Source organism: Pocillopora damicornis, chromosome 14 (assembly GCF_964200805.1).
Source record: "Pocillopora damicornis chromosome 14, jaPocDami1.2, whole genome shotgun sequence".
Lineage (NCBI taxonomy): Eukaryota > Metazoa > Cnidaria > Anthozoa > Scleractinia > Pocilloporidae > Pocillopora > Pocillopora damicornis.
Genome location: NC_142683.1, coordinates 6,257,237 through 6,283,741, shown reverse-complemented (window position 1 = coordinate 6,283,741; position 26,505 = coordinate 6,257,237). Strand labels below are relative to the sequence as shown.

Below are 26,505 nucleotides of genomic sequence, written 5' to 3'. Positions count from 1 at the left end.
TCTTCACGGCTTACTGAACGCAAATAGAAACCACGTGACAAGCACTTCTCTCTCGTGGACAAATAAATAAAGAAATAAAGAAATAAATTTCGCGGGCCTTGACAAAGTGTGGGAAATCCCACACAATAAGAACAATTTTCATTTGAGGGCCAAGAAACCAAAACCGAAGCTACCTCATCTACTAATCAAAAGAATGCAAAGGTCAACATCATCGTTAATCAATGAGAACTCAAAGTAAAAACAAACCTGTTTAAAGCGCGGGAAAACTTGAGTGATCAAGTTGGTATTGGTTTTAGTTTTACATTTAATTGTTTGAGACGATGGTGCACGTTATATGGACCAATCACAAAGAGATGTAAAGCAAAAAACCAAAGCTTTCCAGGATCACTTTCGAAACTCAATTGAAAATTGCTCTACCTTGGATCATTATGGAGATGATAGGTTGGAAACCCGACAGATAGTTTTAGTTATAGTACGAGCAAACAGACGCAAGTGAGTGAATTGTCAGGGTGTTCCCAATATATATATATATATATATATATATATATATATATATATATATAGATATATAACTAACTGCAGACAGTACTGTTTCGGCCTTCTGGGCCTCATCAGTGCAGTGCTGATGCTAGGATGGAGGTAAGACCATATAGCCACCCCAAGTGATCTCACATATGTGGGATCATCTAAGCCATGCCAGAGTGCTCAAACTAGAAAAACTAGTGAGCATGCATAATGCTAGCAGCAATGACTCATCCTAGCAGAGTGCTCAATTTGGACATGAAAGCAAAGCTTTGTATGCCAAAGAGCTATATAACTATTAATATAGCTATATATATACTATAGCTATATATATATATATATATATATACATATACATATACATACATATATATATATACACATACATATATATATATATATATATATATATATATAATTTGCACAATGGAGAATGTGCTTCCGTTTTCAACGCTTTATTAAAGACCCGACGCGTTTCGGCATTTGCCTTCCTCAGGGGCCTTAACAGGGGAGACACGATAATGTCATCGGTGATGGCTTGTTCTGGTTCGTTTTGCCTAGCTCTTCCTCCACAATAGTGAGTCCTTCGTCTGTGTCTATATTCGTATATAGGCTTGATACGTCCAGAGTTGCTAAGTAACACTTTTCGGGTAACTTGCCCAAACTCCGTATTCGCTTAATGAAGTGTGTGGTATCTTGTACGTATGACGGTAGCTTTTCTGCTAAAATTCAAAAATTCGTCCACATAAGCTGATAGCTTCTCCGTGTGGCTGTTCACGGAGGATACTACTGGTCTCCCTGGATTGTTAACTTTGTGTATTTTGGGGAGCATATAGAATATAGGAGTCCTTGATTGTGCTGGTCTTAAGAGTTTAGCTACTTCTTCTTCTAATTCTCCGTCGTCCATAAGTGTATCTAAGCACTGGTTTATGAGCTGTTCGTGTTCAAGAGTGAGATCTCTTCTGGTTGTAATCTAGTGATTGTTGTTGGTAGCGTCTGTAGCCCCACTCTCTGTCCCTTGATGATCTTTCATAGTACCTTCTTTGGCCACGTTCTTCAGGTGGTATTTTTCTTCTTGTGGGGTCTGACTTATTTGGGGTCAGTTTCTGACGAATGTGTTTCTTGACTACTTCTGCATATGTTTCAGTGCCCCGATCAAGTGGTTGATGTTCTGCCTCTTGCACCGGTTGTTTGTTCTTACGGGCAGTTTCCAGCTTCTTTTCTTTTTTCTCCTTTAGCTGTTTTTCTTTCGTGTCAATAATTGATTCTATTTCTTGTTCTACTTGTTGCTTGTCCCTGTCCGTCCAGTCCTCAATCTTCTCGAGTGACTCGAAAGTGTCGGCTATCACGGCAATATTTTGTGCCAGCTGCCTCTGGTAGTGTTCCACGAGACATTCCGCGAGCTGCCGTGAGCAATTGCTTAGTATTTCTTTCCATTTGTTTTGGAAGGTTTCATCTTGTCGGCCTGTCGTCGATCGCAAATCAATGGTTAATCCTTTCGGAATAATATCTTCCTCTATGCATGTTTTCAGGAATTCAACGTGTAGTTTCATCCTCATGTTTTTTTCTTTTAGGGAGTACACTTTCCATCCAAGATCTGTTGGTTTTTCCGTTATTTGAGGGTTCCTCGCTGGATTCGCTGTTTCGATGAAACTAGCGGATGGTGTAACATCGTCCTCGCTGCTTTGCTCGCGCTCGTCCGTGCGCTCGTCCGTGCGCGTATTAACTCCTTCGTCTTGATTCTGGTTTCTCCTTGTATTTCTCTGTTTCCTTGTCGAAGCCATTCTATAAGGTTATATAATTTGCACAATGGAGAATGTGCTTCCGTTTTCAACGCTTTATTAAAGACCCGACGCGTTTCGGCATTTGCCTTCCTCAGGGGCCTTAACATGCAATTGTTACAGAGTCGTAATTGGTTAATTGTGTGACGTAGTACAGTGCATGTTGCTTAATTAAATGCTGAGTAAAATTGAGTAATATATATATATATATATATGCTGCAGCACCGTTTTTTCATCTTAGCTTTCTGCCGGCTCTCCTATCCAGACATCTCTATTAACTACGCGTGGATGTATGCTCATGTCCATAAAATGTATAAAACACTATCCACATTCATTTGTAGTCGAGACGTAAACGAGATGGAATTATTCAATTATCTATTGTGACTATAGCTACGTAACGGCAGATCCAGCTAAATAAAATGAAATTAAATAACAAAAAGCATACAGTGATAGTAAATTGATTACTCACTGCATGAGAAAAATCATCACTGTCAGACGAATCCAATAAAATATTGAAATTGGAGCGCAGTCGACATTTAGCGCCACCGAACTGTTTCACACTGATATAGAAAACTGTAAGAAACGAGAGTGGACTGGTCTTTGTTTTTTTTCACTCCAACTTTAATTTTAATAGGCTCAGTACTTACATATAAAGTCAAAGGCTTGGGTTTCGTTCGGACAAGATAAGAAGTCCTGCCTTACTTATCGGTTCAGATTTTCTTGTTAACATCAACAACTTAACATTAGGTAAGCTTGTCCAGAATGTCTGAACATTCAGCACAGGGGCAATATACAGTCTGTCAGTGATGAATATTGGAAAGAGAAATACCGCTTTATGTTGAATCGTAGCGGAAATCACATCACAACTGAATTTATACGCGATAGCATGTGGTTAATCCTCCTGTTTCATTTAAATTGTTTCAATAAAAGTTACTGTGTACATCATTACTACGTGCAAGTGGATTTATGCCTTACAAAAAATCTCCTAGTGAGACCATATCAAAAGTTATCCAAGCAAACGTTGTTCCAATGGAAGGGGGATGGAAGAGGGGGGGGGGAGGGTGTTAAAGGGTTCTCGACAAGTACTTTGGCTTGCCATGGTCAATGAAAGATCTCCGAACAGTCAATGATTACCCACCGAGCGGAAACCGGTCATTTATCAACCAAACGATCGCGGTTACTTTGGATCACTCTCTCATTGAGCAGTCAATGACCAGTTACCAATTTAGGTGGATGCTACAAACCAATCAAAGAGTTTTTCTTTGCAATTGCTCTCGATGGATCTTGCACACTTCAAAATTCACTTAAATCTACATTTACCTAAAGCCACCTCTCTTTAATTGCAACCTCCCTTAGGGCGCCTAATTGGGACTCGTCCCAGCTCACTAGCAAGCTTTCACGCTTAATGAAACAGGTTTACAACTATCACGTCTTTCAAGAACAACAATGGTGCAGAATTAAATTTTCGTTGTAGAGACGTGAAGGCAGTCATTGAAGGCAGGTTAGACTAAACACACTCACATACTGTGCCACATGCGATATCCATCGATGAAATGACATACTAGGACTAGTTAATGGTATGCTACATGTATTCTCTTACTATGACTTCACTTACTAACCATTTGTGCTAAAGATTTTATCAACTTCTCGAAATTACATCGTTCCTCTACAAGAAGTGCAATTTATTTTTATTTCTTCAGTTTACTCTGTAACCTCTGCTCCTCGTCGTGTTTCTCTGTGATTTCGTCTAGTCTCTTCGTCCAGTTGTCATAAAATTCTTGAACTTCCTGCATCAGTGAATCCATCATGTCTAGGTTCCTCTTGGCCATTTCGTACCCAGGTCCTCCAAGAAGCTCAAGTTCATCTATAAACGACAATGCAAAATGGTTGTTATCATCAAAGAAGATAAATGGAGACTACATAATTGCCGCGTTTCATTCATTCGTTACAGTACGCAATAAACACAACTGAGATACGGGATGAACACTCGTAAAAAAACCCATTCAAAAAATATTATCTGGTTTTAATTCATTAAAGAGCTGGAAAACTGGTGAAAAGGAGAGTCTAAAATGATTGCATCATCATTTATCAAGACAATATAAACAGTTTTTATGATCTTAAATATATGAAAAACAGTAACTGGTGAGAAGGAAAGTCTACAATGATAGCATTATCATTTATCAAGACAATATAACAGTTTTTATGATCTTAAATATATGAAAAACAGTTCCAATACCAACTCATCTCGAGAAGGGTTCAATATTTTGGAATCTATTATGGAAGAACATCCTCTGAGGTGGCTGGAAGGGGTATAACCTTCGACACAAATGAAAGTTGCATCATATTGCATAATATCTCTACAAATTATTTACATAATCTGTAAAAACATTAGCTAAACTCACCCATCTCAGCCTTTTTCTTCCAATGTCTCATGTAACCGTAATCCCAAATAATGCCACAAGACGTGAAAAACAGCAGCAAACCAATGCACGAGTAGATGGCGTTTCGAAATAGGGGAGACTCGGCATCAAACAAACCAGACGAGCGCTCCACTGCCGCGCTTTCTTTTGGTTCCTATGAGAAGGAAAGGCAAGTTTATGAAGGCCAAGATTTTAATTATTTAGTCACTTTCACGAGAGGCTCGCTCCAAATTAAAATAAGCAATGACTGTGCTATCATGCAAATTAATTTAAAGAAAGAGTGCGATATCTCATACTCAGCTAAATCTGTTTTCACAGTTTCCAACTAAAGTCAATTAGACCGGATTCATTGCATGAATGTGGTCAAAATTTAGCAGAAGGGAGGGTGGCCATTTGATAAATTATAGAATAAGTTGAAGTAAATAAACTACACTATACCTATAATTGAAAAATGGTGATTACATTTCGAAAGATTGACTTAAACTACTGAGACCTCACCTTCATAGGGTTCGTATTGTCCTTCACTATCTGAAAGATATCAGCTTGTCTGGAAAGAAAATAATCCTCGATGCAGTCTTGGAAATTCTTTGCAGATAGCAGTCCCTCTCCAAATACCACACCATAGTATGAGTTGTGGTCAATAATCTTATTCACCCGGAGCTCTTCACTGGAAAATTCCTTCATTTCTCCAGCGACGTACGTATCAACTAACGCGCCCTTTAAGTCATCCTTTCGATTCTTCAGAGGTTCCACAATTGACTGCAAGGTATCGAAACCTGTAATAATTGCATAACGTAGATACTCGGTTAAAGGCGTAATTCAAATTAAGTTTTCAAATATTGCTCAGTTCCTAAATACTCCATGTAATTGTGATAACAAATCGTTTATATACCGAAGAACTTTTTTACAAAATGCCCTTCTGGATATTGAAGAATGTATAGATACAGGAGACAAAAACTTTAACCCTTTCACGCACATGATTTTATCAGTAATTCTCCTTAATATCTGCTTTATAATTTTCATAATGTTGGTTTAGAGAATTTGGTACTGGACCAACAAATAATCGTCCAGTTGATATTAATCTCTATTCTCATCGCTTGTCCGCTGGATATTGTATTAACATTGTATTGATATTGTATTGATATTGTATTGATATTGTATTGATATTGTATTGACATTGTAAGGAGAAGTTATGTCAGTCACTTCACAGACCTCAAGAAAAGTTTCAGAATTTCGAACAAGGTCGCTCTATCACAACAAAGTTTTTAATTTGTCAGCCCGCGTTTTAGAAGTCGACTTCGCTCTGTCATCAAGATAAACATATTTTTGCTGGGTCCTCAAGTGAATATAATGAATAGAAAATCGCCTCCAGTGTTGTGCCTACGATAATGATGACTGACTCTGGCACAGACTGAAATGTACATGCCGACTAGCCCATAATTCACAAGAAGCACTCTTGTTCCATTAGTTTAATCTATAGCAGAATATGATTTATCACATAAACTGCGGTGTTATACAGGGATTTCCGGCTCTGAGAAAAGCCGTAACAACACACGTGAAAAAATATCGTATTTTTTCACGTGTGTTGATATAGCCAATCAGCTGCTGACACGTCACTCGCCTATGGCGCCATTCGGTCAGGTTAATCAATGAACGGCAAAGCCTTCACGATTCTCAATACAAGTTGTTTGTTGGAGCTTTCTCAAATTATGGCGGCTAAAACACTAAAAAATCCGTATCGCTGACAGACAGTGAGGTTCAAACTTTCCTAGAAAGGGGAGAAAACCAATATACAAGAAGAAAAACCGAAAGTTACGTATTCAGTGGCTTTGGTGTTAGCATTTCTCTCGGTTGAGAATTAAAATCGACAACTGGAGGATTTGCCACTGGCCGATTTTCGCCGTTTACCTGAAAGACTTTTCCTGTCGGTAAGGAGAAATTCAATAAATGAGAATTTTGTAAATTGAAAATTACGACTATTGTTGATTTTGTAATCATGATTCAACATATTTTTCCATCTTAAGAGTTAGCGCCAACGCACTCTACGATTGTTATTCGGGGATTCATTCATTAATGAAGTTCGGCTTTTCTTGTCAGTAAAGGGCTATTGTGTTTATATGATTAATAAAATAATACATGGTTGCTTGCAGATATGGAATTTCTCTTCTCGTGTTCAACTCGACACCTCACTCGTGAGCTATCGAGTTAAACACTTGAAGAGAAATTCCATATCTACGCACGCCCATCAATTATTCTCTATATAACTAAACACATACTTTGCATTTTAGCATTTTTGTTCAGTCCAAGCCGGTACTCGGTTGAATTAACCACTGCTGCGATCTGAAATGACCATAAAAATAATTCAAATAATATAGTTTTTAAAACGTCCATGGTGAGTATAAAACACGGCATAAGAAATTTCCACCATCGGTACAAAAAATAATTGGTAATGAAATGAAAGAGGTAAAATGTGAAGTTACCCAGTTAATTGTACAAGCTTTTTCAGTCAGTTGACCTACCGCTGAACTATTAGAGAGAGAGTAACGTTACATAAACTAGGTTCTAATATGGCCTGAAACATTCGATAAGATTCTGAATGTCAAGTTCATGATCGACTATTTTTTTCGTCTATGAGCAAACTGCTTTAGGTGACGTCTTTTAAAGGGGAACAGTTTTAACTGAGGGCAGAATAAACCCACCTTAGTTCCATAGAGTTTGACGTCAGTACTCAGTGTGATGGCTGTCAGAGAGGTAGTCACAACACCAGTGAAAATGGATGTGATAACGAGGCCAACTAAAACCCAGATTATTGCGAAGATGCGAGCCACAAAACCCCGAGGGGATCGATCACCATAACTGAAAGAAAACGAGAGAACGGAAATCAGTTGAGATTCGATTACTCACTAATTTATCTTTTCGACGTTTCTTAAAACTTTTGGTGTCTGACATGATTTGATACTACTCTGGTTTAAAGATTTAATGAGTGTAACCGAGAAGTTACAATTCATTGACCCAACGTTTCGACACTCCTGTTTAGTGCCTTCATAACACCCTGAATGTAAGGAAGGGTCTGTTTGGTGCCTACTTTTTGTTTCAAGTCCTTTTTCAGGTTGTTTCATGTTTATTACATCACGATAATTAAAGGCACGCTCACCGGCAGCAGTTCTACTTGATGAAATAGTGGTTCGAGTGCAGAGTTTGTTCAACAAATAGCCAGGTGCCAGATCATTAAGACATTTACACATCACAATAGCACCAGCCATTGAAGCGATAGGCATAGATCGTATTTTGGAAGCCCAAAAATCATTCTGACTACAAAGTTGTTTTCTCAAGCTTTTTAATAACTCATAGAACTATAACTCCAAACCGAAGGAACATAGTTTCCATATCAAACATGCAGAAGTCAATGTCACAAAACAGCCCCCAACATGAAGCTCGGATAGGAGATACAGAATACAGAAACTGAGTACGAGGATTCGGTCATACACGTGGAACATTTTCTGTATTCTACGACTACACTCACCCTACGGTTGTCATGGTCACAAAAGCCCACCAAAAGCCTTCTCCACTTCCTTTGATAAATGACCTCGGAAATTCATCGGGATTATACCATGTGTCCTTTGAAAAGATGAGAACATCAGAGCGACGAAGATGATTACTATGAACTAATTAAGGAAAGATGCGGGAAGAACCGACACTACTAAACTCCAGTTTCCGTCAAACATTCTTCCATGGATTATAACTGGAGGCTTTTAACGTGTAGACATAAATAGATGTCTTTTCCAGTTTCTGTCATCTTGAAATAGATGAAATTAGGTCTAATAATGGTTATTTAGTATAGTTTCAATCGCTTTTCACGTTTCAATCAATGTTAACTTACACTTTTGCTGTAAGCAGTTTATCTTAAAATCAAAGACTTATTATCTTTATTATTATACCTTGGCGAGAGAGAAATTAGCTTATGCATATTTTAGACTTTATGAGAGCTTGTAATTATACTCTAACGAGTAACAACTCTAAAGACTCTTTCGTAAATATTTAAACCGGGATTCGGCAATAAATATGGCTTCCGAGAATAATAAAATGATTGGAACTAAATTTTACTCACCAGTCCCCACATGATTATGCCAGACAGTAAGGCCATTAACATAGTGAGAAGGAGCACAGGCCACCCAGACAGTACAGAGTTGAATACGGCGTTAGCAGAAGAACCAGGCGGTTCATCAACAACAATGAAAGCCACTCCAGGTGAACTAATCAATGGCATGAACCTAAAATCATTCTGATAATTTCTTTCATCCTTCTTCCCGCTGATAGGAAACGTTATTGTGTCTTCCTTGTCAAGGTTATCGAGTGATTTTATTCGCACGAGGTTTGGTTGACGTTTTTCGTGGTAAATGATCTCCGATGGTCCATCACCCTCGGAACAGTTCCCACAGCAAAGCGGTACAATTTCTTTAAGAAGCAGCGGAAATAGTCCGGAAGGTTCTCGACCAGGTCCATTGTCTTGTATGTAGGGTGGGATGTCGTACCAATTAGCGATGATACGCTTGGGGCATTTGCATTTCTCTGTGAAGATAAACAAACAGACAAAGAAATAGACAAAGAAAAAAACAAAGTCAGGAAAAATCCAGAGGGCGAAAAACATGCCAATTGAATTTTGCGAGTTTGAGAATAAGAAAGCGTTCATTAACACCAATGTTTAAATTAGGTTGAAACTCTAGATATAGCAAAGTTAGTGTAAATATCATATCATAGAGTTCCCACAGTATCTGTAGAGGTTACATCAATATTCTGGGAGGAACAATCCGCTAAAGTCCCGTTTAGCTGAATAATAACCTTAGTTATGGAAATCTCGGGGTGACGGGTTTCCTTAAAGAGAGTGTTCGACGTATTTGGAAGAATCAATTAACTGGAAAACTGGGTCCAATCTAGGGTTAGGTTTATCACTCTATAGGATTATGTCTATGCACACTGGCGCACTATAATTACCGGAGATCGCCCAAAGGTAAGTAAAAAGGGCTAAGGCACAGGCGGCATAAGGAAGGAAGTCGAGTGCTCTTATCCTGGCGCTATGCATATTGCACAATTTTTAGTCTTAAAAGGGTGGAATTTTAAATGTTTCAGTATGGAATGTTCAATGATAGGCGAGACTTTTCAACATAGCTGAATTTTGGAAAGATGTGCTCTGTTATATTTTTTGGTTTTGTTTTGTTTCAGTGTGGTAGATGCAGTTTAGTCGAGCTAAAGGAGACTGGTGGTACTGATTCACCCTACTTTCTGCCATACAATCTTATCATGCTAATTCGGAGAGTTCGGTATTGAATCGACTGGTAATTCCCAAATGAATATCTTTCTCTATTCTCACCACTTTTCTGCTTGATATTGTACCGGTGTTGTAAGGAGAAATGATGTCTTGATTACTGATGGGTTTTAAAGGGTTGAGCGAGTTAAAGGGTTGATTTGGTGATAGCTGTCGTTCTCTCGAAGTGAAAGAAATTTGTTGAATAAGAAGACTTATCTTTTTGGTAAAGAATCAGCGTTTTTGTCTCACCTTTTACGCGAAGATACATTACTGCACTGTTAGGTTGACCGAAATTGTTATCGGCGTGGCATTCATACAAGCCAGTGTCACCTCTATTCAAATCTTCGATCTTAAGAGTTCCGTTACGAAAATCTATCATGCGGTTCTCGGTTCTATTTAGAAATCCTTCGGGATTAGATTCGTTTGTACCAAGGTACGTCCAATTGAATACTGGCTGAGGAGATGCAGAAGCTTTACAAGTTAATAACAGGGTACTAAACTCTTCAGCCTCCATCTCTGTTGAGCAGTTTTTTTTTCCCTCAATGCAGAACGATGTTATTTCCGGCGCCTCTGTGATTTAAAACAACAAAACAACTAATAAGTATAACACAACGATGTTATTTCCAATGGAATCTTGTAAAAATCCTACAGCCATGTGATTTTCCATGATTGTTTAGAGTTCATAATAGTGTAGTATATACATTTATACTTCAGCAAGTAAAACGGTGCTAAGTCCTCGAAATAGCGTGGAATCTATTCTCACGAAGTAGTTTCTTTGCTCTAAGAAGGTGAACGGAGGAATGAAGGTGTAGAGGATGGAGGAATAGAAAATGCTCGGACTTCAGGGAAAACATTTTTGAAAGCGCGTGCTTTGTCTTCCTTGTAAGACCTTTGTAGGGCTTTCACAGATGAAGAGCCACATCTTTTTAATAGGATATGCTTTGAATAAATGATGATGATTATTTTCTATTATTATTATTATTATTATTATTATTATTAAAGGAAGGGAGGAGCAGAATAACGAAGGGAGAAAAGATGAGAGACGGACGAAGGGGGAGAGGGAGAGAGAGGGAGGAGCAATTTTGGCAAGGAAGACGAGGAAAAAAAACAGGGAAAACAGAGAGGAAACAAATGAAAGAAGAAGGAAATATCAATGGATATTTCGTTCGTGAGTAATTCAGAATCAAGGTCTGTGGTTTTGTGCATTGCTAAGTTCGTAGAATGGGTTTAAGGGCTGACTGTTTAGACTTACGAGGCTGTCGTTGAACCACATAGGTAGCATTGAATCCCCTCCTTGTTACTGAATCATCAGACTTGAACTCTATTTTCATTCTTTCGCATCGAGATGTGATGCCAAACGTCCCCTTTCCACAGTATCCTTCTACGTCTTCTTCGATCATTTCCCAAGTTTTTGATTTATTGCATTTGTCTAATACTCTGACGGAATCATAGGGTTTACATGTCTTACTAAACTCCAAGTCAAAGTCATGGAATGTGACTGTAATTTTCGAGATATAACCTGGTTCTATGATCCAACTGAAACAAAAAGCACAACGAAACGAAACCTTTATGATGAATTTCTTTCCATAAATTAAAATGGAAATGATGATAATGGTATTAAAAACAATAATGATAATAATAATTAAATTAAGGATGATGATGACGATAGCTATAAAGATAAGGATAGTGTCGATGGTAGTGATAAGGATAATGATGAAAAATAGACCAAGAATAAAGCATTTTAATAAGAGTGAACCTATGTAAATCTTTTTCCATTGATATTCATAGTTACAGTTTAAACTATGGACGCCCGTCCTAATGCAAGGGTAAATTTTTTTTCCTTTTTACATCTTCTCTCTTTTCTAAAAATTGGGAGAAATCCGCAAAAATGAGCGAGTTGCAAGCAAAAGTCTGGCCTTTGATGGTGCAACGTACGATGGGCAGTGGAGGAAGTTGAGCAAAGTGAATATATACATGAATAAAGAACATATTCATAGATTATAGAAAATAAAGGTGCATCAATTAACCTACATGCATTTTGTGTCGTTCGGATACCCTTCATATCCTCCGGGGTTTGTGAAGTTTCCTTTTGCATCGGATAGTTTGATATCCTCCTTTCCACATGTGCCTGGTGTTGAAAAAGCAAAATTTTTTAAAAAAATATAAGTTATCCAAAGATGCATACATGGTCATCTTTTCAGGCCACCTTATTACAATCCAGCAGGCGTATGAGACAACCCCATTAACAGAAAATAGAATAAGCAACGATAAATCAAAGCTAGAACAATGCACGTGCTATTGCTTGCAGAAGAAATTTAACCTGTGCATTAACGCAAGTCATTCCTGCAGTTGCCATAAAGGGCTTTCATTATGTCCTCCATGGTGCTTTGAGAGCAGAACCATGTAGTTCAAACTAAACAACGCGAAAGAGACAGGACTTGACGCTGGAGACTTACAGAAAATCATAGACGACCGTAAAGGAAACTAGGGCGTGTTTAAATTAGAAAACTTGACGAGTAAAGCACTAGCTCTGCATGTGTGTTTCAAATCTGGTACGCTTCTTGGCCTAAATGTCTTTTACGAAACCAAAATGTGAAATCAAGACACTTTGTGTTGTTCAAGGGCGGGAAGGCCACGGATGAATTACTCACTTTTTTACTTGGAGATCAATTTTGGTCGAGGAGCTATTTCGGGAAATTCTTAACAGAAACTTCTCTTCTTTTTCTTATAATCGAGATTTTTTTTAAGACTAGCCATCTTTAATCCCGAAACTCCTGCATGCTATTCATAATAAAACGCTTAGTCCTCAGCCGGTGATCTCAGAAAGAAACTCAAAACAGCCAACTGTCACAATGTCGTTTTGAATTAGCGAATTTTTTGGCCTTATCACGCAAGTTCAGTTTCACAATATTTTACAAAGAAGTCTTGGTAAACTTAAGCTAATGCTCGCTGAAATAACGGAGATCAGATCAAGATGAGGGCTTTTGCGAAATTAATCAATTAATTTTGCTTGGTCGCTTTTCACTTCATCAAAGTTTAGACGTTTCCAGCATATCGCCACCCTAACTTACCAATCTTAAGTCATTAGGGTAAATTAACATACAGAAGTTTCGAAAAAGTGTCGGACGAAAAAAAAAGTCTTAGTATTTTCCCCAAAATTTGAACGATATATCGTACATACGATACATCTTTGTCGAATTTCAACGTCATCCCCGCAATATCTTCTATTTACTTCTTTACCAGTAAAGATCGAATGACCAAAAATTTTTTCTTGCAACTTCTAAAATAAATTACTCTAGCTATTTTCGTTCGTATATTATACTCAGCTTGCAACACCTGCTGCAACTTTTTCCACCAATCATTGAGCCCCGGAAACAAACAGATGTCATGTCACGGCCTTTTTCAACGAGTTCTTGCGGCAAGACGAGAAAATAATTCATCGTTTTCTTCTAAATGTTTTCGTTTCCTAAGATAACTCATCTTTGGTTTTTTTTTTTCTTAGTTTTAAGGTAACTTATGATAAATTTCGTGTCAGGTAATATAGATCTAAATGATCACAGCAATTAATTTTTCCGGGGACAAATTTATAATTTATCCACTGTAGAATTTCATCTTCTCTCTTCTGCAGGCTAAATAAATATTGAATGTTACAAAGTTGTGTTTCACAACAAGTTGCGCGATCTATTCAATTCCGTTTACATTTTACCAAGATTCGAAGAAAACATATATTTCCGTTTGCACAGAGTAATAAAAACACTGCAAAAATTTGAAATCTTTTTTGTGTTTGTGAAACTTTTATGAGTAAAATTTTAGTAGTAGAGAGGACTTCGTTCTTCTTAAAGAAGGTGGAAAAATGTCTAGAAACATTCTCTATTCCTTGCTCATGAATTGTGGCTTCAGTTATGGTGACAACAGTTGAATGGAAGTGTCGAGGGCCTTTAAGCTGTTTTTAGTAGTGCTTATAGCATTGTGGATAATTTGACTCTGATAATTATTATTTGGCTGATAATGGTACTGCGTAACATTTCGAAACATTTTCCCCCTCCCAAATTAAAGCAGCGAATAAACTGCGAAACAATCCATATCGCTTTGCAAAATGATCATTATCGTTCCCACTGAAAAAAAACTATCTTTGAAACAAAACACAGCTAAATTATAATCAATTCCCTGATATGTCTTGGCGTTTCGTTACCACAGAATATTACCAACTTCAATAGCGACATTAAAATGCTTCATATAACTAATGAAAGAATCTTACTTGTTAGTGTTTGCTTGTAATTTTCCGCTTCTGTGCTCAGAGATAATGCCAATACTAGCTTCAAAAGCTGCAAAAAAAAGGTTCAAGAAAGGATTGGTTACCTGAAGGTAAAAGCAATTTTCCAATTTCAGCTTAAACTGGAGGAAAATGTCGAAACCATGCAACTGACCAAAACGAATTTCATCCAGGCGAAGGTAGTTTCGCATAGCATGTTCAACTTGCTCAAGTAAAGGCTTGCCTTTTTCTCTATTTCTTCCCTTTTTTTGCGACCGGTTGAGTCTCAGAAATACGTGACGAATTAAAGGCTACATTCGGTTTAAGATCGGTTTGAATTTTCGCTCTCGATTCAAGGAAATTCTGTGCAAATGCAAATTTCGTGCTTGAATAATTTATTACCACCTGACAGGATGTCATTTGCGCCAGCCAATCATAGCTCGCTCTAATTGAACAACAAATTAAACATCAACGGGTTTGAGTAGAATTTGAATAAAGCGTTGTCAAGGATGTCTTTGGTCCTACGTGCTCAAGATATGGACTAAATATAAACAGAAGGATGACTCCGCAACACAAATTAATGAAAAAGTCTGTCATACACCTTCTTACAAAACTGGTCGTCGAATGCAATCGAATTTAACTAAACGCTAAAATATTACATGAAATTTTATGAATTAAAGGTAATATTTTTGGCCAACAGCAATTTATGAAGGTACATTTTTTAATATATTTCAAATATTGAAATTTAATCGCGGTTGGAGGATACTATGACTTATGGAAAAATGCCTACCTTAGGAAAACAAAAATAAATACAAAGGTTGAAGAGAATGTCTATAACATATGCCTCTGACGCTTTTTCGGTCTCAAAGATTAAGTAAATACTTGTGTTATACTTGGTAATTTTCATACAGTCAATTCTTAATTCATCTAAACGCTGTTAGATCGTAGAGGGGAAAAAAACTAACTCGCAGTTTCAGGTGTTCCGAACAAGAGCAACTTATTTTTATAACAACCTTTTTTTGTTTCGTTTTGTACCCGTTCTTTAATTAGACCCATGCAATTGCAGTGTAAAGAGATGAGAAAACAGATAACCTGAATCCCTTTTATTTCGTTTGTACTCACTTTTGACGTTTGCCCCAAAATCGTTAAATAAACATAACAATAATTGTGTGCCGGAAAAAAAAATTAAAAACGTCGGCATGACGACAGCACTTTTGGAAAATTCCGCTTTCCTCGATTAAATAATGGCGAAAATCCGCCGAATGTTCTCGATCTTGTCCAATCTAGGAAATGCAACGCCGTTTTCGTCTAAAATTGCATCTTTGTTTCGTTGGCACGGGTTCTTTGATTAGAATTGAGGCAAATAGATTTAGGGAAGCTCCTCTGATTATTAAGTGTAGCTTGTACTCTCTAAATAAAATATATCTTTTTCTGTATCTTGTAAATTAATGTAAGGTACAAAAACAGTTGATGTTGAATTTGTATTTGTATTCTATTATTTGCTTTGTATGACAGATGTAAACAGCGCGAAACATTACATTTTGAAACACGTTACAACCTTGCGATGGGAATCTTTGCAGCCGTAGACCTAGGAATTAAGAAGATTCATATTTTTGTTGCATGACGCAAGCGATGAAATAACGAAAAGATGCACGGGATGATTGTAAGAACGGTTTATAGTCAATGGGAGAAATAATTATATTGTTCTTGAATGTTTTGAAAAACAAATTTCTTTTATTTACCAAGCGGGCTGCTTTCAAAGAACCTTAAACAAACTATAAAAAAATCTAGGAAAATTCAAGAAGCGACGAATTATTGTTAATACATATATAACTTGAAAGGACACCATGATAAACAAGATACGTAAAAATTTGGGACGCATTCTACGAAACTCAACCCTGTCCATATCTTTACGCTCCGACGAGAATGTAGACAATAACAAAATTATGTCTATCTTGAATTTTTGCGACAAGTAAGAATGTCGTTGAATGCGGCAAATTATAATTAATTTTAGACACCAGACATTACATCGTTCTCTAACCTACAAGACTACCTTTTTGAGATAATTTTGAACGACTTTACTGTCACAAATTGTAAAATATTAAAAATAATCGTCAAGAGTGCAGGAGTGTGTGTATCCTTCTTTATGCAGTACTGTACAGCCTACGTCTTGCTCATCGTTCAGAAGAGACTTGATCGCTAGCGTAAATGAAGTGCAAAAAGTGTCACTGATTATTAAGGACATATTATTTAATAAATGATGCGAATGATTTAGCTGTCAAACGTCATTCCCATGCCAAATCCAGGTAACTTTCTACGGTAATCCTTTAATCTGAAAGGTCGCGTAAACGGCCAGGTCGACCCAATGAAGATTCCAAATGTCGAACGTTTGAATTACTCATGCCACATTTTACTCGATCAAGTGCAAAGGCGTTGCGACGCAGTTTGGGTCAACGTGGACTTGAGAACGGTGCTAATCTGAAAATCCTCGTATTCCTAAGCAAAATCGTGACTAAAAAGTATTGAAATTGAAATTGAATCTTTTCGAATGTTTTCAAATGTTTCAAAGTAATTGGGAATCTTTTTGTTTGTTTTGTTTTTTTTTTTTCTCAAAAACTGGGCTTTTCCTTCGCATTGGGTTGCTCTTTGTTTGGAAGTATTTCATCGTCATTACTCCCTTCGTTATCTCAGTAAAAATGGAAGAAAACGGAGTAACAACCATTTGAAATAATTTTTCGAGACAGTTCTAAGCAAAGTTGCACTCTTCTAATATCGCCTTCCTAGGGCTAGATACGGCGCTTTTCACTTATTCGCTTTCGGCACAAGAGGGTTAGAGATGGCGCTCCATCGAGCTAATTCGTAATCTAACGGCAAGTTTAAACAGGATTAGTCTACGAAGTAAATGAAGTACTTTTAGCATGAGTGCTCAGCTACGTGTGTGAAGTAAAGTGGAACAATGCAAAAACATGGAAATAGTTATAATGGAGGAATGAGACAGTGAAACAACTCATCTATTCATGTAAAGTTCATTTTCGTAAGAGGATTTTTCAGTCGCTTTTTCCTCCAAATTCTTCATTTTTGCTTGTAGCCTAAGCTGCATCTCATGTTTATCCACAATCTCGTCCATTCTCTTCTCCCAGTTGTCGTAGAAGTCTTGCACTTCCTCCATCAAGGCATCTAGCATATCCAGGTTCTTTTTCGCCATTTCATAGGCAGGAATACCAAGCAGCTCGAGTTCCTCTGCAACATGAAACAAAATGCGGAGTGGTTTGAATTTGTGGGGATTGAGTGTTACACGTTGTATCACCGCCATTGTAGCATGCAAATTGTTATGTTCTCCTCGAGTGGCAGGACATTAACAAGGAATACATCATAACATCCTCAGATCGTCTTACTTTTCGAGTCATTCATGGTGGTAAAGGCACCTGTAAGTGGTAGATGATTTATAACTGGACATTTGGAGTAAATTAAAATACGAAAACAATACGGAAGTTTTCATCTGGTGGAAAGCAGTAAATGTTTGTGAGATGTTCCGGCTGAAACACAGCAACAAATCAAGGGTCATACCCAAAACTCGTGGGAAAAAAAAGGGGAAAATATATAGAGAAAATTTTCCGTAAAAGTCCAGTCCGTGTAGTGATCCAAGCCAGCAAATATTTTCTTTCACATCGGTTACAAGATTCAAGAATTTTGAGTTGATTTCCAAGGAGGAAAAAATTAAATTTTAAGTGATCAGTAAGTGCCGACTGCCGACTGCCGACTGCGCCCGACTTTTTCTACGATGAATGTAAGAAACAATGTTGCATGCAGCACGTTGAAAAAATGTTTTTCATTTTAGAAAGGATTATATTTTAATACATTTGACAGTTGTCAACACTGAGACGATACAGGGACAGGAGACGCTAACTTCTGTGTATACAGTAGTTTTCACTGTCCTGCTAACTGCTAACTGTATACAGTAGTTTTCACTGATGTGTCTGACCATGTATCTGATGTTTCCGACCACGTATCGGATGTGTCCGACCATGTATCGGATGTGTCCGACCATGCATCGGATGTGTCCGACCATGTATCGGATGTGTCCAACCATCTATCGGATTTGTCCGACCATGAATCGGATGCGTCTGATTATGTATCGGATGTGTCTGATCATGTAGCGGATGTGTCCGACCATCTAACGGATGTGTCTGACCATCTATCGGATGTGTCGAACCATCTATCGGACGAGTCCAACTATGTATATCTGAAGTGTCCGACCATATATTAGACTATCATGCTTTTAACGAAACGCCTCCCTAAGAAATAAATACATGATCGACTTCAATAAATGTTCGTACCCTTTTCAGCTTTCTTCTTCCAATACCTCATGTAACCGTAATCCCAGATAATACCACAGGTCGCGAAAAACAGCAACAGACCAACGCACGTGTACATGGAACGTTGAAACAGAGGAGTATTAGCATCAAACAAGCCAGACGAACGTTCTAAAGCTGCGTTCCCGTCGGGCTCCTGATGGAACAGATTTAAGCTGGTCATTGAGTGTTTTCGTTTATGCTAACAGACGAATTAATGCTCTAGCTATCTTGTGCTTGATCAAGGCAAGAACAAACTACATAAATATTGCGGGCCTTCGATGAAGTGGGGGAGTGTTTGTGTTGAAAGGGCAATAGTGAACATGGAGGAGCGCGTGACGATCGAAAACTGGCACAGAGATGAGTCAATATATTTGTAAAATGTTGGTGGCTATGACCTAGGTAATTCACTTGAAAAATATATCTTATGATAAAATTATCAAGTTACGAGTATTACGAAAAAACTGTTGTCGGGTGACTTATATTTCTTTGACATTTCAATTTTTTTGTGGAACTAAGTGACCGCGAAAATCAATTAGTGACACTAAGCTATCTGCTCTTCTCGCATGAAACTTGTGTAAATCTAATTTAGTTAAGAAGAAGTTTTAGACCGTAACGGACATTACGAGAAAAATTTTGCAAAACTTGTGTAAATAACATCGGACGAACATGTGAACTCAACTCAAACAAATAGATACAATGAAACGCGACGGGATTTGGACTTAAGTAATTGAGAATTTAAGGAGCCGATCTTATCAGATTTAGGTGAAATGGACCGACCATCCTTTTATGTTAAATGGCTGTACTACTTACACTCATAGGTTTAGTACCCTTCTTCACAATCTCGAAGATCTCCGCCTGATGGGACAACACATAATCAGTGAAGCATTCCTGAATTGGAATTTTTGTCAACTCTCCATTTCCAAATACGACGCCATAATAAGAATTATAGTCGATGATTTTGTTGACTCGAAGCTCATCGCTTGAAAACTCTGACATTTCCCCAGCCACGTAAGTGTCTACAAGCACGCCCTTCAAATTTTCCTCGCGATTCTTCAGAGGTTCAACGATCGATTCTAGGTCGTTAAATTCTATTAAAATAAAAAAATAATAATTATACGATAAGCTGAATTATATATTACGAATTTTGATTGGTTCTTACTTATGTATTAGAGGACAGACGCACAGACGACATCAAAATGAACAATATATTGCTTTTTATTATATAAAACAAATAGATTCCTTGTTGCTGTGGGTCTGTACGATAATAGATCACAGGATACGTCAAAATATGTTAAGGACACCCGCACATACCCACACACTCGGCCGTGCCTAGAGTGTCACGTTGTTCTTCTTACAAATATTACACGGCAGACACACGGCAACATGTAATTTTTATGTTAAAAGGAAAAAAAAGTTGTCATTATCGTCTTAATCAACCAATCATCATTGTTAGTTTTAAAAAAAGTGGCGAGTCAGTTTAAAGTCATCTCTAAGAACTCACCTTTCAAAATTGCATTTTTGCTCAAACCCAGCTTGTACTCGGTAGAATTGGCCACTGCTGCAACCTGTAAAATAAAGATAACTTTCAGTAGTTCCAAGGAAAACAGTTATGTAATGTTTAGAATTTAAGCTGCGTTTGAAATATACTGGATTGAAACCGACGAGTTCAGTCAAACCCCAGTATAGCCTCTAATTAGGGGGTGAGATTATCAAAATCATATTGTTTAAATAGAGTTTGATTTTTGAGAAGTGAGAATTTGCGATAGGAACATATTTGGCGACAACTTGAAATTTAAGACTAGTCTGAGTAACGATTCTTTTCTTTTTAAAGCTCCCTGTAAGGCTAAATTCCTGGGTGGCGGAAAAATTCTTGTGAGAAATGTATGTTTTGAGTTTACTATAACATCATCAATTCCAAAGTTCGGTTGCAGTCGTTGCAAAACAGTTTTTTTTGGCAACGCGTCAAAATTTCCCTCGGTCCTCGGAACAAATCCATATCCAGGCCTTTGGGAAATATGTGCTTGAGATTTGGCTGAAACCAACCTTAGCACCATAAAGTTTGACGTCAGTACTCAGTGTGATGGCTGTTAGAGAGGTGGTCACTACACCGGTGAAAATGGATGTGATCACGAGGCCAACTAGAACCCAGACTATCGCAAATATACGAGCAAGAAATCCCCGTGGAGATCGATCACCATAACTGAAAGAAAAATGTCGAATGGTAGTCATGTGGCGGAGATGTTATAAAAAAAGAAAAAAAGAGAGCTGAACAGAAAAGAAAAGGCGACATTACTAACAACAACAAACACAACAAGAAAAGCGCAGAATAAATTTCATAGTTGAATGTCCTACATAATTATGCCTACAGTGCCTCCTTCCCCCCTCCCAGGAAATTTATATGTATCATTAATTACTGAGGTTTCACATTGAGCAATAATTTTTTATTCTATAATTTTCTTTTCCTTTTCAGCGCTTCATAGAAAGCATAACTAAACGGAAGAATAGTCAAAACTGCAGAAAATATTAAAACGTGATTGGTTATCACTAGCCCGATGTGAGCACTAATAGGACAGAGTAAGCGTAATGCTTGCAATTGGACAGGGTAATAGGACAGTTAACACGTGATGAGCGCGCGCTGTTGTCTCGTATTTCGCCAAGTTTACTGTTGTTTTCGTTTGACGAAAACGTATAACTAATATCTATGTTCTTTCTGAAAGTTTGTCATAGTTTTGATTAATTGCCAACAGGACTTCGTGTCGTCCAAATATGTCTGTATCATACCCGTGATTAACGAATCGGACTCCTGCTTCACGGTAGTCCGATTTTGTTAATCACTCGTGTGATTTCAGACCGAATTGTACTCCACTCGGTCCTATTACCATTATTAATCATAACCATTACAAATTCCTCAAATATTATTGATGCATTTGCACCTTCATTTTTTACTGATCATTCTGTACAGTTGTAATCGGACAGTTGGCTGTAATCGGATACCTGTACCCGGACAGTTGAAGCAGCCAATCATACAAGTCTACTCAGCTAAGCCACCAATCACAAAAATGATCACGATAACCATAGCAACAACCATTCTTCCAAAGAAAAACCGGCCCGGGAATTTCCAAAATGGAGGAATTTTTAACAGAAGACTTTGTCTCCACTGAAGATATTTGTTCTAGGTGTATTTTTTTTTTCGGAAATTGAAATGGTTATGATTAATTGGTGACAGGACTTGTATCGTTCAGTTCTGTCTCTAATCATACTCGTGATTAACAATCGGACTCCCGCTTCGCGCTCGTCCGATTTTGTTAATCACTCGTGTGATTACAGACCGACTTTGACTTCTCTCGGTTCCATTACTATTACTAAATATGTTTACTTGAACTGTGAAAAGTTCTTACCCCACAGTTGTCATTGTGACAAAAGCCCACCAGAAACCTTCTCCGCTCCCCTTGATAAACGACCTCGGAAATTCTTCAGGATTGTACCTAGTATCCTTTATAATAGATTGAAAGAAGGTTACAAAAGTCAATCCTCATAGTATAACACTATGACATTTTCGGCCAGAAAAAAATTACTTACCAGTGCCCACATAACTATCCCAGACAACAAGGCCATCAAAATGGTGAGTACAAGCACAGGCCACCCCGACACGACCGAGTCAAACACAGCTTTAGCAGAAGTACCAGGTGGTTCTTCAACAACGATAAAAGCCACTCCCGGTGAGCTTATAAGCGGCAAGAATTTAAACTCATTCTTATAAGAGGGGTTATCCTTGTTCCCACTGATAGGAAACGTGATGGTATCAACGCTCTCAAGGTTGCTTATATCCTTGATGGCCACCAGGTTTTCTTGGAATTTAACATCATAGATGATCTCTGACGGCCCGTCACCTTCAGAACAGTTTCCACAGCAGTGAGAAAACAATTGTGGGAGGAAATGCGGAAATAATCCGGTTGGATTCTGTCCTGGTCCATTATATTTGATGTATGGCGGAATGTTGTACCAATTGGCAAAGATCTTTTTGGGACAGTTACATTTCTCTGTGGAACAAAAACAGGAAAAAAAAAACAGAGAAAACAAATTAGATCTCCCTTAGGTGCTTACAAGTTATTTTCTCCATAACTGATAATAAAAAAAAAGAAAAACTGCGAAACGCTTTTTGCTTCGAATTCACCTTGAAATAAATGTATATATGAAAATCATGACGGAATTTAAACAAAAACAAATTGACCGTTGTAGAGATGCGTACTATAATGGAGGTTAGCCTGTACAGGCTTACAAGAGGAGAGGGTTTGTAAGTTCAAAAAAACAAATCGTTAACGACACTCACCTTTCACATGCAGGTACACCACTGCACTGTGATTTCCCAGGGAGTTCTCTACATAACACTTATAAAATCCTGTATCACTTCGCTTAAGGTTCTTGATGAAGAGCCCTCCCTCTTCGTCGGTGAACATACGAAGTCCGTCGAATGATCCATTTAGATTTTCAGGGTCAGAACCGAGATAAGACCAGGTTTGCATGTCCACAGATCCTGCAACTTGGCATGGGATATTTCCGTCTTCAGATTCTGTAAATACTTTTCTTGATGAACAAGTACTAGTTCCAGCTGGACAAAATGATACAATTTCAGGTTTTTCTGTGAAAAGTAGATAAACAATTACATTAAACAATTAAATTACAAAGAAAAATTAGGATTGAGATAGGAAGACAGAGAATGGGAGGATGGGAGGAAGAAAGAAAGAAATATAGAAAGAAAAAGAGAAAGGACAAAAGAAAAAGAGGTCAGGGAGTAAGTGAAAGGTTTTTCCAAGCAACGAAAATTTCTAAGCTAGAAAGCTGTAAGATAATAAGCCTAAAATCCAGGAGGTGAAAGTCATACAAACTTGTAACATTTTTAACTCGAAATAAATCTCCTCCGCTCCTTCCTCCCTCATCGTCACCTTAAACCTAGACCACTTCTCAAAAATATTACTACGCATACATACGGTTGGAAAATAGAGAATGATGGTGAGGGGGGGAGAGGTGGAAGGATACCACTTACTTGGATGTGGAATAACTTCATAGGTAGCGTTGAATCCTTTTCCTGTTATAGAATCATCAGATTTAAATTCTATCAACACTTTACCGCAGCTTGCTGTAACATTGAATGTCATCATGTTTCCGCAAAATCCATCCACGTTATCCCCAGATCCTAGGTTACTCGACCAGGTTTTCGAGGAAAGACACTTTTCGGACACCGTGACGTAATCATACAGGATACATGTCTTGCTCCATTCCAAGTCAAAGTCGTGGAAGGTAATTCGAATTTCGGCATCGTATGTGGCTGCAATAGACCATCTGAATGTAAACAGTAAAAAGGTTTGTTTCAGATTTCGTTTAAGCCCTTTAACTCCCAGAAGTGATTTACATGTTTCTTCTCCCTATGGTATTCATACACCATCCAGTAAAAAAGTTATGAGAACACTCAAACTTATCGATGAGAGGTTGTTATCTTGAGCTAAGACACTAAATTCCATTAACTGATTTAGAAGGAAATGCTTAACAGTTAGAAGGGAGAACTATCAGACCTTCAGAATCAAAAGGTTAAAATAATAAGAAACGCGTCTGTATCATGTCAAGTTCACAGTTCCTTGATCTTAGGTGGGATTTGGGTGACAACAGTCATCAGTGGAATGTACCTTGGCAATTACGTATTTAAAATTTTTATTGGCCTTTTGTCAGGGAATATCAAGTTGTATCGCTTTCTTTCTTCATTAAAGAAAATCATCCAAGTCTCGCGGACCGAGATTATGACGTGGTTCTTAGCAAGTTGCGTTTCTTTGCCATATTCTATTTTTGTATTTTATCTTTTTCTTGTTTAACTTGAACTAGAGATTGCACCTGCACACAGTGTTGTTAGGGTAACCTTGGTAGCCACCTGGACTGGTAAAGCTTCCGTTCTTGCCCTTGAGTGAAATTTCCTCTGTACATTCTAACGAACGAAATTAAAAGATAAAAAATATGCTACTGTCATCCTAAGAAACAAATCACTTCAATAAAAATTGCAGCTATTTTTGTTTCACGGCAAAAAATCCCAGAAAACTCAGAAAAGGGATTAAAAAAATTTCTTCTCATTAAGATGCAAAGTAAATGAAAAGAGAGCTCAGATGTCAATAAATGGAATCGAAACCAGTTTGTGTCAGACACGTTATATGTGTAATGTAGTAAATTACGACAGAGAAGTCCAATTTTAAGAGAAGCAATGTAATAATTCTGCAAATAAAGAACAGCAAAACTACAAAATATGTATTAACAGTCTCAATTTTTAGAAGCATAGAAGAAATTGATGAGAAACGATTTCTTAAACAAAGCAGAAATTGTTATAAATTAGTTGATTCTTATAAGAATCTTTTTAACACATTTAGGAAAACGTCATTTATAGGTCCTTCATATAACGCGATCAAATTACAACACTCCAACCATTAGTTTAAAGCTATACGGACCACAATTAGCTGTGGTCTCGTCTTGTCTGAAGCTTCTCATTAAATTTTTGCAGCTTTAAATTGCCTAGATAGAACGCGAACTCAGTTCGAACAAAATAGATAGGTTTTAAAATTTGTAAATCGTCACTTAACCACGAGGCGTTAAACATTGCAGGTAATTCAAATTAATTGCCGAAAGTAATTTTTGAAATTTCTTATTCCTCAATAGAAGAATCTCGTATTTGAAGTGTCAACAAACTCACAGCAAGGTATTGAGTAACTGTGTGTGAAATATTTCAAAGAGGATAAGTAAATAACAACCGTTAGCGTAGGGCAAATAGCTAAAAATTGTTAATTTCAAAAGTCAAAATAACTTTATAAAAACGTATTCACATTAAAAAAAAAATTACTAAAGTAAAATGAAATAAATATAATTCAAACATATGTCTTTGCATTTTGTTTCTGGAAAACAACAAACTGCAGTTCTGCATAAAGTTTATCTTTATTTTATTATATTCATTTTCTGCAGAATAAAATTACCTTTTGGAGTTTGGACGTACTCATGAGCTCCGGCTCTGAGTAAAACCACCAGTCTGAAGAGCTGGAGAAAAGATCACATAAAAGTTAATTCACTTCCGAATTTAGTGATTTAAACAACTTTGTCGCCATAATGTGGTGTTAAATTCAAAAGACGAAAATTTGCCTCTTACCAAAGATATTTTCGCGTCTCTACCGGGTCTTTTACACACCATGATCAGCATTTAAAATCAACGGCTACGGACCTCAACCGCTAACCAGAAGCTAGTAAAAGGGCTGAATTCGACTACAAATTTTGGTTGTATTTTCCCAGTTAAGCGGGAAAATTCTAATAAACTATCTGTGAATTATTGAACACTCTCCTGCTGCATGTCATTCTCGCCAACCAATCGCAAAGCGCTCAAACCGGCACTAAATTTGAGAATACTCGAATGTTTGTTCAGCTGCCGTCTGTTTGTCGATGTTGGAGAGACTACAAACGACTTGCGCGTAGGAATCAAGTACTGGGATGAATTGTGATGATATTAATAATGACAATGATAATAGCCAAGATTTAAAAGCAGCTTTCAATCTATTATTTTTCTTCCTTCTTCTGGTTGTGCGCACGAAAAACCCTATCTCCTCCACATGTCTCATCGTTTCCACCTTTTCTCGCCAGTCTCTCTCTCTCTCCACACTATGAAAACCATGAGAACCCGGATGTAGCTCGACTTAATCGGGCTACACCATCAACTGAATCTAAATTTCCAGTGCCCGTGACTTTTCTTGGGATCTACGTGCGTACGAACGAAGCAGAGGAGTAAGTTGTGCTTGTCGATGTATCAGAGTTAAAACATTTTAGTTCATCAGTCCCAAGAGAACGGAATTTT

The 26,505-nt window shown here is 37.6% G+C and overlaps 2 protein-coding genes across 2 annotated transcripts; both read right to left on the bottom strand.

Annotated features, from left to right (window-relative positions):
• Positions 1 to 2,902: 2,902 nt before the first annotated feature.
• Positions 2,903 to 14,666, bottom strand: LOC113676106 (uncharacterized). Its single transcript, XM_027192726.2, has 12 exons — positions 14,456 to 14,666; positions 14,287 to 14,353; positions 12,060 to 12,156; positions 11,281 to 11,564; positions 10,278 to 10,598; positions 8,832 to 9,292; positions 8,247 to 8,341; positions 7,423 to 7,579; positions 7,000 to 7,063; positions 5,222 to 5,499; positions 4,706 to 4,877; positions 2,903 to 4,167 (listed from the first exon to the last, which is right to left on the bottom strand). Exons 1-12 carry the CDS (start codon positions 14,495 to 14,497, stop codon positions 3,992 to 3,994), a joined length of 2,214 nt encoding a protein of 737 aa, XP_027048527.2. The 5' UTR covers positions 14,498 to 14,666; the 3' UTR covers positions 2,903 to 3,991.
• A 1,326-nt stretch (positions 14,667 to 15,992) lies between these two features.
• LOC113676097 (uncharacterized) lies at positions 15,993 to 25,994 on the bottom strand. The gene is made up of 12 exons (XM_027192714.2): positions 25,810 to 25,994; positions 25,640 to 25,700; positions 24,519 to 24,609; positions 23,680 to 23,975; positions 22,966 to 23,274; positions 22,215 to 22,675; positions 22,034 to 22,128; positions 20,679 to 20,835; positions 20,137 to 20,200; positions 19,446 to 19,723; positions 18,618 to 18,789; positions 15,993 to 17,520 (listed from the first exon to the last, which is right to left on the bottom strand). Exons 1-12 carry the CDS (start codon positions 25,858 to 25,860, stop codon positions 17,288 to 17,290), a joined length of 2,268 nt encoding a protein of 755 aa, XP_027048515.2. The 5' UTR covers positions 25,861 to 25,994; the 3' UTR covers positions 15,993 to 17,287.
• Positions 25,995 to 26,505: the final 511 nt, after the last annotated feature.

Excerpts from the sequence above, each read along its gene's own strand:
- LOC113676097 (XM_027192714.2), bottom strand. The coding sequence starts at position 25,860 with ATGCTGATCATGGTGTGTAAAAGACCCGGTAGAGACGCGAAAATATCT. Across the intron at positions 24,610-25,639 it reads GTACGTCCAAACTCCAAAAG|AATGTACAGAGGAAATTTCA; the intron begins GTAATTTTATTC and ends TTCGTTCGTTAG. Across the intron at positions 23,275-23,679 it reads TGAAGTTATTCCACATCCAA|AAAAACCTGAAATTGTATCA; the intron begins GTAAGTGGTATC and ends TACTTTTCACAG.
- LOC113676106 (XM_027192726.2), bottom strand. The coding sequence starts at position 14,497 with ATGCTATGCGAAACTACCTTCGCCTGGATGAAATTCGTTTTG. Across the intron at positions 12,157-14,286 it reads TTACAAGCAAACACTAACAA|GCACATGTGGAAAGGAGGAT; the intron begins GTAAGATTCTTT and ends TTTCAACACCAG. Across the intron at positions 4,878-5,221 it reads ACAATACGAACCCTATGAAG|GAACCAAAAGAAAGCGCGGC; the intron begins GTGAGGTCTCAG and ends TCCTTCTCATAG.